This window comes from Selaginella moellendorffii, unplaced genomic scaffold (assembly GCF_000143415.4).
Source record: "Selaginella moellendorffii unplaced genomic scaffold, v1.0 SELMOscaffold_24, whole genome shotgun sequence".
Lineage (NCBI taxonomy): Eukaryota > Viridiplantae > Streptophyta > Lycopodiopsida > Selaginellales > Selaginellaceae > Selaginella > Selaginella moellendorffii.
The window spans coordinates 1,387,187-1,401,213 of record NW_003314285.1 but is presented as its reverse complement, the minus strand read 5'-3'; the positions used below and the strand labels follow the sequence as shown (position 1 = coordinate 1,401,213).

General features: G+C 48.4%; 5 protein-coding genes across 6 annotated transcripts; 1 reads left to right on the top strand and 4 right to left on the bottom strand.

Moving 5' to 3' along the window:
* Positions 1 to 404: 404 nt before the first annotated feature.
* LOC112347763 (pentatricopeptide repeat-containing protein At4g02750-like) lies at positions 405 to 2,291 on the bottom strand. The gene has a single exon (XM_024679127.1). It carries the CDS (start codon positions 2,289 to 2,291, stop codon positions 405 to 407), a length of 1,887 nt encoding a protein of 628 aa, XP_024534895.1.
* A 499-nt stretch (positions 2,292 to 2,790) lies between these two features.
* LOC9657703 (RPM1-interacting protein 4) lies at positions 2,791 to 4,086 on the top strand. 2 transcript variants are annotated; one of them, XM_024679380.1, is made up of 4 exons: positions 2,791 to 2,935; positions 3,015 to 3,563; positions 3,639 to 3,842; positions 3,908 to 4,086. In XM_024679380.1, the coding sequence occupies exons 1-4, from the start codon at positions 2,930 to 2,932 to the stop codon at positions 3,944 to 3,946; spliced, it is 798 nt and encodes a 265-aa protein (XP_024535148.1). In that variant the 5' UTR covers positions 2,791 to 2,929; the 3' UTR covers positions 3,947 to 4,086. The 2 variants fall into 2 exon arrangements, with proteins under 2 accessions (XP_024535148.1, XP_002974453.2); XM_002974407.2 differs by having other exon boundaries at positions 3,902 to 4,086.
* On the bottom strand, positions 4,024 to 5,598 carry LOC9657701 (programmed cell death protein 2). The gene is made up of 8 exons (XM_024679379.1): positions 5,419 to 5,598; positions 5,275 to 5,358; positions 5,106 to 5,230; positions 5,010 to 5,062; positions 4,872 to 4,960; positions 4,598 to 4,801; positions 4,352 to 4,543; positions 4,024 to 4,285 (listed from the first exon to the last, which is right to left on the bottom strand). The coding sequence occupies exons 1-8, from the start codon at positions 5,503 to 5,505 to the stop codon at positions 4,139 to 4,141; spliced, it is 981 nt and encodes a 326-aa protein (XP_024535147.1). The 5' UTR covers positions 5,506 to 5,598; the 3' UTR covers positions 4,024 to 4,138.
* A 1,107-nt stretch (positions 5,599 to 6,705) lies between these two features.
* On the bottom strand, positions 6,706 to 7,658 carry LOC9657700 (phospholipase A1-Ialpha2, chloroplastic). The gene is made up of 2 exons (XM_024679126.1): positions 7,333 to 7,658; positions 6,706 to 7,195 (listed from the first exon to the last, which is right to left on the bottom strand). The coding sequence occupies exons 1-2, from the start codon at positions 7,656 to 7,658 to the stop codon at positions 6,706 to 6,708; spliced, it is 816 nt and encodes a 271-aa protein (XP_024534894.1).
* Positions 7,659 to 8,062: 404 nt separating this feature from the next.
* On the bottom strand, positions 8,063 to 9,437 carry LOC9658395. Its single transcript, XM_024679239.1, has 7 exons — positions 9,145 to 9,437; positions 9,037 to 9,085; positions 8,879 to 8,985; positions 8,691 to 8,827; positions 8,531 to 8,640; positions 8,398 to 8,479; positions 8,063 to 8,343 (listed from the first exon to the last, which is right to left on the bottom strand). The coding sequence occupies exons 1-7, from the start codon at positions 9,413 to 9,415 to the stop codon at positions 8,260 to 8,262; spliced, it is 840 nt and encodes a 279-aa protein (XP_024535007.1). The 5' UTR covers positions 9,416 to 9,437; the 3' UTR covers positions 8,063 to 8,259.
* Between the last annotated feature and the right edge of the window lie 4,590 nt (positions 9,438 to 14,027).

Below are 14,027 nucleotides of genomic sequence, written 5' to 3'. Positions count from 1 at the left end.
AAAACGGTGTTGAACCTTATTTTCAAATCTTCTTTCATTTAAAATCCATCACATTTATTTTTCTTATCTTCATCACCTTCTCAAGCTGATTTCTTGTGCCTTAAAAGATTTTAGTCACTACGGAGTGGTTATCTTGCAAGGCACGAATAGCTTGTGCTATCGTGCTGGGCAGGTGGATCTCCCGCTGCGAATTCGGCTGGAACCGTAGAAGTCCGTGTCAAGAAGGATCTGCATGCTTGGAAGTGGCCCGGTCGGGAGCTAGGAGAAACAGGTTGCCGTGAACACCTTTGAGAAGCAAGATGGTGTTTGACAAATTTCCATGCACCATGCTTCCGGCCCGCCACAGCTACCAAGTTTAGCGAAGAACATCTCGATGAAGCTCTGGAAGATGGGAAAGATCGAGCTCACTCGACAGTCGGCTTCGAATCTCCCCGGAAGATGTTTGCGAGGAGCACGTAAGGCCCAGCGTCCCTTGCTTCGTTCTTGAGAGCTAGTTGGGCAGCGCCCGCAGCAGCATCCAGGTCCCGGTGTTTCTTGCAAGCCGTCATGAAGCAAGTCCAGTCGTGAGCATCCGGAAGGAACGGCATGGTAGAGATAAGTTCTTGCGCGGCTCCAAGGTGTCCGGAGCGAGCCAAGAGATCGATCATGCAGCCGTGGTGCAGCTTGTTTGGTTGCAAACCGAAGTCAGCGGACATGGAACAAAAGTACGAGCGGCCGAGCTCTGGATCGCCGGCGTGACTGCTTCCGTTTAAGATGCAAGTGAAGCAGTCAAGGTCAGGACTGCCACCTTCCAATCCAATTCTTCCAAATTGCTCGAACGCGTCTGCAAACTTTTGCTCGTTGTGCGAATACAGAGCCACAAGCGCCGTCCACGAAACCACGTCTTGCTCCGGCATTGCATCAAAGATCTTCCTTGAGTCCTCAAGATGTCCCTTGCGAACGTACGCACAAAGCATCGAGTTCCAAGACGCTGGCTCTCTCTCCGGCATCGCGTAGAGGATCTCCTTAGCGGTTTCCAAGTCCCCGTTTTGAGCGTAAGCGGAGAGCAACGCATTCCACGAAACGTTGTCCCTGTCTGGCATCTCGTCAAACAAGTTTCTAGCACTCTCCAGGTAACCACTTTGAGCGAAAACTGATAGCATTGCGTTCCAGGCAATCTGGTCCTTGTCTCGGATCCCATCGAACAAGCTCTTGGCTTCTTCGAGGTGGCCGAAGCTCGCATAGGCAGTGAGCATGGACGTCTCCGAGACGACGTTGAGCTCCGGCATGGAATCAAACAGCGCCTTGGTTTTCTCGAGCTGGAAGGTGGCGCAGAAGATCGAGAGCATTATGTTCCAGGAGGTGAGATCCCTCGAGGGCATCGCATCAAACAGGTTCTTCGTGCGAGAGACGTCCTCGTGCTGCGCATAGGCGCACAGGATGTTGTTCCACGAATACAAGTTCTGGTAAGGCATTTTGTCGAAGATCTTCTTTGCTTCCGCGAGCTGACGAGCCCGGTTGTGTGCAGAGAGCATCAGATTGCAGGACAAAAGGTCTTGCTCCGGCATGGATTCAAGCAAGTTCCCGGCTTGGATCATCAGTCCCTCCTGGGCATAAGCCGAGAGCATCGAGTTCCAGGACGAGAGATCCCGCTGTTTCATACCCTGAAAGAAAAGGATGGCTTTCTCGAGGTGCCCGTTCTCGCCATAGCTGTTCAGCATCGCGTTGTTGCAGACGAGGTCCCAGCTCGGCATTTCATGGAACAGAGTGTTGGCTTTCTCGACGTAGCCTCTTTGAGCATAGGCGACGAGCAAAGCAGTCCACGAGACAGTGTTCCAGAGAGGCATTATTGAAAAGAGGTGGTCGAGTTCTTCCAAATCGCCGTCGTGAGCATAGCCGGATAGCATCGCGTTCCACGCGACCAAATCTTTGTCGGGCATAGTGAAAAACAGGGATTTTGCATCTTCAAGATGCCGATTTTGGGCAAATGCTGCAAGAATCGCAGTTGTAGAAACTGTGTCTCGCTGCGGCATCGAATCAAAAAATTCTCTGACTTCCAAGAGATCGAAATTGTTGATGATAGCAGCCAGGATTGCGTTGTAAGAAACCAAGTTTGGATTTGGGATGGAAGAGAACACTGTTTTAGCATCGTCAATATGCCCCTTTCGGGCATATGCTGTGAGGATGATGTTCCATGAGACTATACTCCGATCCGGCATAGAAGTAAAGAGTTCCTTGCATTCTTCCAATCGACCGGATCTAGAAAGCGCAGAGATGAGACAATTCCAAGACGCGATATCGCGCTCCGGCATCGCATCGAAGACGCTCCTAGCCTCGTCGAGATGCCCGTGCCGGGCATATACTCCCAGCATGAGATTCCAAGAGAATTGGTCCTTGGGCGCGATGGAATAGAAGACACTCCTCGCCTCCGAGATGCCGCCGCATCGCCCATACATCTCCACGACAAGATTAAGAAAGAACACTGGCGATTTGGAGAATTGGGGCGAGGCGACGATCTGAGCGTGGAGGATCCGGGCTTGGATGAGCGATCGGCACGATTTGAGAGTGTCGGCGCAGCGATCCAGGCGCGAGAAGCCGGCGGTGGCGAGCTCCTCTCCTGGGCATTTTGTAGGCATCTAGCGCATCTTGTGGGAATCTAGGGTACCACGTTGATTGTGCTTTATGAGCTGGACGTATGGCCCTCTGCCACGTGAAGCGGCAAGAGCACTTTTATTTATGCCCAATGGTGGATGACCACGTGGCGGGAATATCACTTTCCCGCCAGTTGGGATTTGCTGGACTGGCGTCCACATAACATTCTCTCTTTCGCGGCTATGGCCGCGTGAAACCCTAGTCTTGTTTCTTCTTCTTCCACTCTAGGCGAGCTCTTCCTCCAGGCGTGACGCGCGCTCGCTAGAGCCGGCTGCTTCTTCCGGGATTTCGATCTTCAATGTCGGTGAGTGGAAATCGATCGTTTGCTGCACAGCGGCCGGGATTTCGAGCATCGCTCACGGCTCTCGTGTCGGATTTGGCAGAGAAGGACAAGGATTCCAAAGTTTGGGAGTTGGGACTCGAGCGATGGACTCAATGCGGCCTTCACGGAGGTGTTTGAGGTTGCGAGGGCGGCGAGGATGACGGATCCCAGCGAGGTGCTGGCCGCGAGAGTGCGAAATCCTCATCCACAGAAGATAAATCCCACAGGAAGTCACCACCACGCCAGGAAAGGGAGCAGCAGTGACGACGCTGGCAGCAGCGAAGGATTTGGAATTGGAAATGGGTATGGAGGAGGAGATGGAGGAGGAGCTCCTCCAAGACCTCACAGGCAAATCGATCCTCCTACACAGAGAATTCTCATTGACGACTCGCGCTACGTTCCGTTCGGGAAAGATGACGGTGGCCCTCGACTGATTGGGCACTCACACTCGGAGCGCGAGAGTTCCTCCTCGCCGGCATTTAAATCGCCACTGCACCAGGGAAGAAATGGAAACCATCGCAGTGCATCGCCGGCGTGGGAGCGAAAGGAAGGATCCTCCACGCCAGGGAGATTGCGACCAAAGTCGAGTACCAACATGGAAGTCCCCCCTGTAAGTTTTAAAACTCTTTTCTTCTTTCTTCTAGCCTAGCATTTGGATTGATCGTTCTTTGGTTCCCTTGGGCAGCCAGAGAAAGCAGCAGTGCTGCCAAAGTTTGGTGCTTGGGATGCAAACGATCCGGCGTCCGGTGATGGATTCACGATGATCTTCACCAACGCAAGGAATGAGAAAAAGGCTGGAGGATCCGTGCACGTCCCACCGTTGGGTGTTGACGAAAAGGATTTGTACCCGGAGAGAAGAACTAGTGCATCGCAAAAGACGACATCCACGGTATGTATGGATTTACTGTTCTCTTTCTATGGGCTTATATGATGTCTTCTTCTTCTTAGAAAAAGAGCTTTTGCTGCTTCCAACCGAGCACGGTGGAGGCCTAAGACGTGTTTCTATCAGTGTACAGTTATTGTTTTCTCTTGTTCCTTGCTTTGTTCACAGCAGCTTATGTAACTTTCAGTGGCATAGCATTCTTTGTATCATTTGAAGTCCTGTAATATCACAAATTTGTACTCTCAAACTATTTCTTGTCTACTATAGCTTTAGAGCTTCGAGCAGATCAAAGCTATCAGGATCTACGGAGAGGATTGGACCCATGCAAACTCTTGCACGTAACCCTCGGCTGGACACGAGTCCCGGCACGAATACACCGCTATGGTTCCCCAGTCAAGCGAGTCTCTCTCGTTCTCCACGCCGAAAAAGTAGAGCAGCTGCGACATCACCTGAAACAAGTAGTCGATATCAAGCAGCAGCAAGAAAATTCACGTTTCTTTTCTGGAATCCCATACCTGAAACTCGAAGACACGAGGAGCTCCACAAAGTTGGCACGAAGGGATGTCGGCGTCGCTAGCTTGGCCTTCGAGTTTCATCCACAGCGGCTGCGAGTCTCCTGCCCGGCTTGATCCAAGCCTCAAGACTTGGCTGGGAGCTCTTGTCATCCGGGCCTGGAATGCCGCCCAGAAGCTGTCTTCTCTCGATGCCTATCAACGGTCGAGGCGAGCCTTGAAAACCAAGAAACGAGAACTCTCTGTTACCTCTTGGAAGCCCTCGAGATTGGTTGCTGGAACAATGCCAGGATCATCAGCATCAGCTGCTTCCTCGTCTTCCTCTTCCTCCTCGCTTCCTTCTTCTTCGCTAAACTCCAGCTCGAATTCGTGCCACAGGGTCTTCTTTTCTGCTCTCTTGTCCGACGATGAATCCTTGCACGAGTACGAATGACCAGCTTGCCAGTGTTCCACCTACAAAAATGCTCGAAATGCTCAACACAAATAGCAGAAGGAGATTCAAGAAAGAAACAGATACACTAACTTGATGCTTGCGGGAACAGTAGCTGATCTTCCTGCAACCCCCACACTGACTTCCACCTTTCCAAGTGTGGCACCAGTCGCAAAGTTGGACTGTAAAACACTCTGCCTGAACATCTGAGTTGCAAGCTTGAAACTGTACCTCCATTCGGATCGTTTCTCCGAGCAGCTACTTGAGCTCGAAAAACTTTGACGCTGCAAGCAGCTTAGCGGACAAAATGGGAGGAAGAAATGATACCTTCTGTGGGACGTTTCTTGGCTCTGTTGAGCTTGGTCCAGATTTAAACAAGCCATCTTTGGGCACATGAAAACCAGTAGAGTGAATCTGTTCTCATCGTCTCCTTCGGGAAGAGGCACACAGACCTGCACACTCTTTTCAGCTCAATCGCTCTGGACAGAATGCTTACTTGGAGCAAGAACTGCAGGGGTTCCTTGCAAAACCCGCAGCAAGCATCGGCCATGGGCGGCAGGTTTTGTGGATCCAGCCACACCTGCATCTCTACCGCCATCAGCCAAAAAGAAGCTATAGCTGAGAACCAAACACGACATACCGGTGCTCCGCCAGCTTTGCTGGGAAAATCGCTCCATGATCTGCTAGGCTTCCGCGTAAACCCCAGCGCCACTCCACTTCTCTCCATAAAAACCCTCGGTGAAAGTGGGGAAGATCAAGGGTTGCAGGTGCTATGCCGCATATGTTCCCGGTGATAACTTTACCAAGATCCTCCTGGCATCCTAGGCTTCATGGGTTCCACCTTAGGACGATATATTTACTACTTGGGAAGTGCTTGGGAACATATAATTTCATTTGGATAGACTCCCTCTCTGGTAGAGGCTGAGGGTGGTTCAAATCAATCACTACTTAGCATCCCATAGTTCAAATCAATGCCTATCAGATTGAGCATAAGAGGATAGGCGGGTGGGAATGAGTTATTGCAATAGCGATAATGTACTTGAGTCCGGCGTCTGTGCAAAAAGCCTTTTCGTCCCGAGAAAACCAGGTTCTTTATCTCTCTCAGCAGGAGTTGAGCAACTGAAGATCGGCAATTGCAATGGGCAGGTGCTAGCGTTCGGAGTCCGATTGGCCGAGACCAGATTTTTCTCCCTGGAAGGAGATTCTTTCATGATCAATTTCACGTAGCTTTGGCGACAGCGAGCACGACAGCGACCATTTGGTTCCATTTTTGTTTTAAAACTTGATCACTTGGTTTCCAGATCAGAGCATTTGCAAGCGTGCACAACATGCTGAGGATTAATTCTTATCTTCACAGCATGCATCGATTTGGTACTTCAGTTGTATTCCGGGTTGTCGGGTTCAGGGATATCATCAATCCTCTTCGATCGAGGAAGCCATTTCCCATCTTCCAGCTTCATATCCTTGTTTGGCGGCAGTACCCATGACACTGGAACTCCAAACTCCTCCTTGAGGATGTCAGCTTGCTTGTTGAGCAAAGCACAGTCTCTTGCATCAAATGGGGAGGGTTCAAGTTCAAGCCTGGCCTTCTTGAATTTTGGGGCTGCTTCTTTCATGGTTGCAACCTCTTCCAGGTACGCCAAATCCTTGTAGAATGGAGCCAAGGCTTCCATGCCCTCCTCCCCGTATCTCTTGTTAAGGATCTCCATCGCCTCTTTGAACGCGGGGGTTTGGAGCGGTTGGGCCGAGAGCTTGAGCAGGTGCTCGGGGACAAAGGATTGTGCTGCAATGGTGTGTAGGTAGAGTTGGAGATTGTGGCAAACTCCAAAATATGTCTTGACTCTGGCGAAGGCGCCATCCGGTTCTGCCATTAAGCTTGCACCAAAAATGTTGTGTTCCTGATGAAAAACATCTGTAGAAATATCATTCAAACACGTGTGCTAAGTACATTGAGTAACCATGGTTGAACGTATGGTGACTTTGTCCAGTCTGGCTTTCGCTCTTTCCCGACATGGTGATAGTATGTGATAGGGAAGTGACTTGGAATTGCCCCAATCCAGCTTTCAACAGCATCGTATATTGGAACGTGTGGTACGAAATCCCCAACCCCACTGTATCGTGTAATCACCAAGGTGGACTGGCTCTCCGCCAGGCGCTTGAATTCCGCATTGCCCACTTTGGGTGAAGCATAAGCAACGAGGTGGACCTTGACATTGCTGCGGCTGCTAGCAAAGTTGATGCTCAGGTCAGCTGCAGCCAAGGTTGCGAGAGACGAGCCCAGGCTATGGCCGGCACACACAATCCTCACGTCTTTCTTGTTGTCGCCAGAAGAAACAAGCTCCTCTACCTCCTTGAAGATCTGGTTCCTCAGGCTCGGCTCCCCAAACGCATGAGCTTCATTGGTGGAGCTGTATATGCTATAGAATCCACAATGAACACGAGCTTTTTTGGACGGATCAATTCTATCACAAGTCACCATATTTGCTTTGAATAGATTTTGATGCCATTCCGCGTCGGATATAGTTCAACAACGATTTCACGGCAGCCAAGATACTCGCTCTGCTGCGGCGTAGATACGGCAACGAAGCCAAACCATGCAGACGGTGCGTATCCATGAACTGTTGCATAGATGTAGCGGGTTATTGTGTAGCGCTCGTCCAGCTCCGGAAGACCAGTTTTTGCCAGGTGCTCGCTCTTGCCATAGCGCGGATACAAGTAGAACTTATCCCCCTTGTGATCAAAGATTGACTCGTTAATGCTACTGACGAAGTCTCCATAGCGGTCTTCAGACAAAGCCTCGTCATGGTTGGAATCACGTCCAACAGACTTAGCCTTTGTCACAGGTGCGGATGCTGGTGAAGCAAGAAGCACAGAAGACATTGCTGTTTTAGTTGCTCTCACTGAAGAAAGAAAGGTAATTGTGAGAATGGTAGAGCATGGATTTATATAGTGAGTGTGTGTGTGTGTGAAGGTGGAAGGTCTCTATTGCACACGTTTAAATGTATGGCAGGTGGCATTGTTTGTGTAGAGTTGATGGCATTGGTACCAAGAAGAGGAAAAAACACCCAAAAGTAAGTGGCTTGTGGTACCAGGTGCTTAGCTGGGTTGTAAAGGTAATAGGTACGTCGGTGAAATAAAGGGCAAGGACAGAAGGCGTGGTGGTAGAAGACCTAGAGGAGCTCATCGAACAAATGGCTCATGAGATCATTAAAACAGCTTATTATAATCTGTCCGTCTCATGCTTCTTGGAGAGCCTGTAAACAGTTAATGAATGAATGAATGAATGAATGAATGTAAGTTGTGGTTTGAGGTGCCAATTACTTCATAAGCATTTAGTACAGTTAAATGTGATCGATCTTACACATCTGATAGGATGGCTTATGTGATAATTCTCTGTGTCTGTGATAAGAGTAAAACATCGCCTTCCTCCATTAAAATGGGACCCTGTCTTGTTACCATGTTCCTCATTCTAGTTCCGATGTCAACTTTGTTTCTTCTTCCTCTGGATTTTGCCCTTCGACATTGCCTTGAGTTCATCTTTTGCAACGTCTGCGCTCAGTCTCTCCTGCCAGAATAAAAATTTTGAGACCACAAAACTCAAACAGCGATGTAAAAGAACCTTGCGCTCGCCAACAGCCCTCGCTAGCTCCGCCGACATGTCTCCTTTCAACTGCTTTGATTTTTCCTTCCATTCTTGCTCTCTAATCGATGCAGTTAGAGAAAAGCAAGAAGATTAAAGTTGAAGCACTTGCCTTCGAAGTTTCAGGAGGCCTTGGAACTTTCGCTTTGCTTCTTGTATTGCGACCTCAGGATTATCGGTGCGGCAGATGTCATATGAAGCGATGGAACGGCCATATCTAGCCTGTAAACAAGTGTATAATCAGACGCACAAATTTGAAAAGCATTACAAACCAGCTCGTCCGTGGTCATAAGATCAAGGCAATGCTCCTCCCAAGCAGCCACTAGATCATAGCAAACCTGTGGCTGTAATGGGAACTTTTGTACAAGCTTAGAATATTTCTCAAGAATTTTTCCAAGCTCCTCCATATCTGCAGAATGATTTTAGCTACCGAAACAAATCACAGTGCAAGGAACTGTACCGTCTTCGAACGCATCAAGAAAATTTGTCTTGGCCACCCGCCTGTTTTCCTTGCTGATTTCGGCGCCTTCAAGCACCAGCTCAAGACCTTCGTCAAGGGACACCAGCCTAGAGAAACAAACATAAGAAAATGCCATTGAGTTGAATTTGGTGACATACCTTCCTTCTTCCGACGTGATCATAATATTTCTCGTACTTGGCAGCGCTTCTGCAACAAACTTATGACTTAGCATTTCCAAGTCGCAAAAAGAAAGATAAAAAATTTACCTGGCATTGCTAGCAACACGTCCTCAACTGGTACAACTGGTCCATCCGTGATAGCATGGTTTTTCCCGTTTCCGATGCTTGAGTGACCATTGCCATTTGCCATGGTTGAATGACCATTACCGCTTAGCATAGTCGAATGACCGTTGCCATTGTGAGCACCATGGCCATTAACTCCGTTTCCTGACTTGACATTGCAGTGCTCCTCGTCATTTGTTCTCGTTTTGTTCACAGCTGCTAGTGGAATAGAAGGCTTTTGTGGTGGCAGTGACATTGGCGGTGGCGGTGGCGGTGGCGGTGGTGGTGGCGGCGGCGGAGGAGGAACTGCTACCTGGATGGACTTCGACAATGGACTTGCAGTTGTCACCGGTTGTGAAACCAAGACTTTCTCCACCTTTGGAGACGGTGACGACGGCGGCAAAGCAGAAGGTACTAAAAACTTGGAGAATGAAACTGATGGCGACAGAGCAGAAGGTGACGAACTTTGAGGCGAACTTGGAAGAGATGCCGGTTGTGCAGCCGACGATGCGTCCGGCTTTTGTTCTTTGGCCACATAAATGACGTTCTTGTCACCAACAGACGGGGCAGATCCATTTTGCCAGCTTTTCTGCCTGTAGAGATCCACAGGCTTCAGTGATATCGACGTTACTTTCAACGGCCCCATTGACTCCAGCAGCGTGTTCGCGAAGAAATCGTTGCCAGCTACTTGAAGCATCTCCTTGAAAGAGTTTGCACTGATCTCGGCTCGTTCCTGCGACTGCTTCCGGAAAGTCACCTCAAAGTCGACAGTGACACTGCCTAACCGCTTTCTGACTATCCGAACGGCACTCAGCTCGACGCAAGCCGTGGACGCGATGCTTCGAATGAAGACGATCTCGGCCTCGTTGTTGAAGTCCGACATTCTGGCTCTGGTAAAGCATAAGCTTCCCTCAATCACAGCAACGGCCCCAGCTTCCTCAAAACTCTGATCTGTGCCTTCCGGAGTGTCTGACGTCCACCAAGGTGAAGGCTGACGATGCTGTAAGAAATAGTCGAGTGAAGCCATCTCAACTATGTTGTCTTGGATCCTGTTCACGTGTAGCTTCCAAGCACCATAGCCTTTCACTTTAGAAGGTATAAGCTTGTCAAGCCTGGAGCGAACTTCGCCGCCCTTCCGTTTGTCCGCACACATCATGGCCAAGCACTCCGCAGCCTTCTTCTTGACTGGTTCCGAGCCATGGAAGTCCAAGAGCAAGTCTTCAATCTTAGAGATCACTCCCATTCTCATGACTATCTCCACGGTGATGCTGCTCAAGCGCATCAACCTTAATAGCAAACTCAGGCTGCACAGCCGGGGATCTGTTCCAGTATCACCGGCGTACGGAGGAGGAACTTTTAGCGAGAGAAACGAAGCCAACGTATATAAAAGCTCCTCGGAGATGATGCAGTCTGCAATATCCGGATGAGTTGCCGTGCAATGAAGCAAAAGCATTGCTGGCTGCGCAAAAGCTCTTCGCTCGTCCCCCAAATCGTTGCTCATTAGCTCGTATAGCGGAAGAAATATGTCGATGTTTGATCGGCTGGATAGAAGGTGAGGGTGAAGTCTCACAAGAATAAGTAATGCAAGAAGAACGCGCCGGCGATCATCGAAAGTAAACGCTTCCGCATAGAGACCATCTGTTGACGAGCCAACCACCAAAGCCTTCCGGAGTTCGTGTAAAAGCCGCTCTTGTGAGACGGGATCTAAGGAATGCTTGTAGCCGCGAAGGAACTGATCGACGTAATAGCCGCCAAGATACAGTTCCTGGGCATAACCTTCAGCAAAGTCATGCCTGAATAGTGGCCTCTCGTCGCCTTCAATATTTACCGCCAATATCCAGCGCAAGAACACTGGCCGCTTCGCATCAACAGACCAGGCTGAAAGTCCGCCAGCATTCGTATAGATAGTACGTACTCGAGCTGCTTCTTTCATTATAATCGTCTTCACCTGGTGCCGTCTTGATTCATCCCAGACGAGCTTTACGCTCAAGACGCAACCATCGTAAGTCTTGCATGCTTCAGTTGGCTCTCGAGCAAGAGCAGAGAGGATCTCGAGTGGAAGTAGGAGCAGAAGTGATCTGATGGGTGCCGGGTCGTCCTCAGAACAGTTCTCCACTATGCTAAAAAGTTCGTACATGTCCGTCGCTTGACCGATCCCTTCACCCGAACTGGTCTTCTGCTGTTCCAAATCTTTAATCAGCTTTCCTCTCCTGGTCACACCTTTCCCGGCCAAGAGAAGCTGTCCCAAGATTTTGGCAGCCATCAACCTGTGTCCAAAGCTTCTTATGTTCTTTGCTGATGCTCCCGAGCCGCGCAAGCAAGGAAGATTGACATCGCAGAACATGGCCATAAGTGGTAAAAATGTTCCATGCGACGAGAAATAGTTTGTGGCTGCAGTTGTTGCTGGTAGCTGCTCGCTGAGGACGTATAAAGCTTCCAATGTAGACCGAAGAACATCGTCCATTCCTTCCTTAGAAACGTCTGCGCTTGCTTCCCATAGCTGTAAGCTCAAGGCCCCCAGGAGCTGTGATTGAAAGACTAGTTCCAGCAATCCACCTGCTACTAAAACCTTGCAGACAGAAGATATTCCAACTTGCACTCGATAGTCAAGGACGCCTTGAAAAATAAGTGACGATAAACCAGAATAGTCACACTGTGTCAGCATCTCTGTCATGTTTTTCTTCAAAGCATATCGTATGCATTCTTTGAAAGCCGATAGAACAGATAAATACTCTGTCACGCTGATCTTGTCTGTATCTCTGTTGACACCATCCAAGGCAACACTACGATGCCGCACCATGAAGCCTAGCAGCGCATTTAGTAATGAGCTCCGCAGCTGAAACTTGATACTGTCGGTATTGCAGCTGATTAACCCCTTGATATAAAATCCATCGATGACCAGCTCGTCGCGAAGACAATTGTAGCTGAACTGTCTTAACCATTCAAGCTCATCGTCTTCAGAGTTCCTGTTGTGTAAGCGATCATATAAACGTTCCCGGAGTTCTCCACGAACTCTATCGTCCCACAGTGCAGTTGGCAAAGCGAAATGAGATGCTCGTACTTCCGCAAGTCTTTCGATTCCCTCTTGTGCAGTAAGAGACACTAGCAAAGGCTCCGGAATAACACGTCTTAAGAGTGATGAGCTGAACTCGTTGCCATCCAAACACCTCATGATATCTACTGCTAATAAAGTCATAGCAGAATTACCACCTTCATTTACTGAGAAAAATGTCAAGAGTATCAAAGGGAGGTGTAAACCCTGGCAAAACAACAGCTAAGAAGCCGAGGAAATAATGAAAGTGTCGAACTTACCTTTTTAAAGAACTCGGGAAGTTCCTCTTGTTCAACAAAATGCCTGAGACAGCTCAAGGCAGCAGACGAAATACGATTTAATTCAGCTGGTACGACGGATGATATAGGATCACCGATAGCTGTACAAAGTGCCCACCAGAGTCCTCTGTTCCAGCGTGAATCATCTCGCAGGAGATCCCTTCCAGCTCTAAATAAAAAACAATTATAGAAGTAAGAAAACTGGAAAATGTGAATTATACCTTGAGCCACATGTTACTTCCAGCATTGACAAAGCCCCAGTGATAACATTGCTCAACGTATCAGCCCTGTAATCGGCACTAGATCCATCGGCTCCCAAGGAAATAATGTTCAGTGCAAAATCCACAGCTCCTGTTAATGGCCCTGTATCCCTGAACACGAAAAAACTAGTAAATATGCAACGCCATGATCATCAGTACCTGACAGTTATGGCACACATTTCTCTGAGAATCTTTGTAGCTTGAAACATAATTTCGGGTATCAGCAAGTCAACACCCTCCAATTCAGCAAGATAACGAACAGCTGGTGTTGCCAAGGTTAAAGCAACTGCTTCGATGTCACTTGGAGGCACCAGCTTTGGAAAACGTTCTAGTAAATACGCCTGACAGAACCGTGCGTAACATTAGCAGCTAAAAGCGCACTCGAAAGTGAATGATCTCTACCAGTGAGCTTAGAAGTTGGTGTGACTTGGAAAGCCCTTTCATCCAAAAAGAGCTTGCCATACCATTGGACGTTGATTTCAGAAAGTCGCCGGAAAGTTGTCTCAGGTGCTGTTCAAAGAAGATTTCGTTAGAAGTACAAATTTGGAAGGTTTCCTCGCCTTACTTTCATCAAATTGTTCAGAAATTTCACCGGATCATTTATTGGATAATTCGAAAATCTTTCGGTATCTAGGAAGTTATGAAGGTAAAATGGTTCAGTATAAACTGCATCTGCAATATATTAGAGCAAATTAATAAAAATGAAAGAAAGGATAAGAAGCGCGAAACCATTACCAGCGAGCTCTTCATAAACTACAGTCACAGGGACATGAATATAAAGTGCCATAGCATCCGCCGCTCGATTTCTTACGTATGGCTCTAAATGACATGTCAACTGACTTAGAAGTGCCTCCGCCATAGTCACATTCCACACGACTTCAGGATTATTTTGCTCAGAGTTGAGTAGCATGAAAAAACCTTCTGCATCCTGAACAAGATTAAGTTCAATATAGATTTTAAATTCGCAGATACCTCCGATATCAACTTCATGATCAATCCATCAGGTAAATAAAAACGAAGACTACTGTTTTCACATGGAGAACAGTCGGTGTTGAGGTAAACATCGGACACCTATAAGCAGGCCGTGTTTGTGAGCAAGACTTAAAGGTTGACATTTCACCTGCGGAAGATGTGTCTGGCGTAAGAAACTGATGATCATTTTCTTATCCGCGTCCACAATATCACCGGCTAGAAGCTTCCAAAGAATTATTTCGTACGTTCCGAGCTCTTCGATAGACGTCATACAAGACTTGCTTGTTTTTGTCAAGTGAGACAAAA

Bases quoted from the DNA above. Each gene is read 5' to 3' on its own strand.
- LOC9657700 (XM_024679126.1), bottom strand. From the start codon at position 7,658: ATGTCTTCTGTGCTTCTTGCTTCACCAGCATCCGCACCTGTGACAAAG. The intron at 7,196-7,332 runs GTATCTTGGCTG...TGGATTCTATAG, and splicing joins TCTACGCCGCAGCAGAGCGA to CATATACAGCTCCACCAATG.
- LOC9658395 (XM_024679239.1), bottom strand. From the start codon at position 9,415: ATGTCACTGCCACCACAAAAGCCTTCTATTCCACTAGCAGCTGTGAAC. The intron at 9,086-9,144 runs GTAAATTTTTTA...AGTTTGTTGCAG, and splicing joins CGTGTTGCTAGCAATGCCAG to AAGCGCTGCCAAGTACGAGA. The intron at 8,828-8,878 runs GTACAGTTCCTT...ATCATTCTGCAG, and splicing joins TCTTGATGCGTTCGAAGACG to ATATGGAGGAGCTTGGAAAA.
- LOC9657701 (XM_024679379.1), bottom strand. From the start codon at position 5,505: ATGGAGAGAAGTGGAGTGGCGCTGGGGTTTACGCGGAAGCCTAGCAGA. The intron at 4,961-5,009 runs GTACAGTTTCAA...AGTGTTTTACAG, and splicing joins GAGAAACGATCCGAATGGAG to TCCAACTTTGCGACTGGTGC. The intron at 4,286-4,351 runs GTATGGGATTCC...TACTTGTTTCAG, and splicing joins CTCGTGTCTTCGAGTTTCAG to GTGATGTCGCAGCTGCTCTA.
- LOC9657703 (XM_002974407.2), top strand. The intron at 3,564-3,638 runs GTAAGTTTTAAA...TCCCTTGGGCAG, and splicing joins CCAACATGGAAGTCCCCCCT to CCAGAGAAAGCAGCAGTGCT. The intron at 3,843-3,901 runs GTATGTATGGAT...TCTTCTTCTTAG, and splicing joins CGCAAAAGACGACATCCACG to AAAAAGAGCTTTTGCTGCTT.
- LOC112347763 (XM_024679127.1), bottom strand. From the start codon at position 2,291: ATGCCGGAGCGCGATATCGCGTCTTGGAATTGTCTCATCTCTGCGCTT.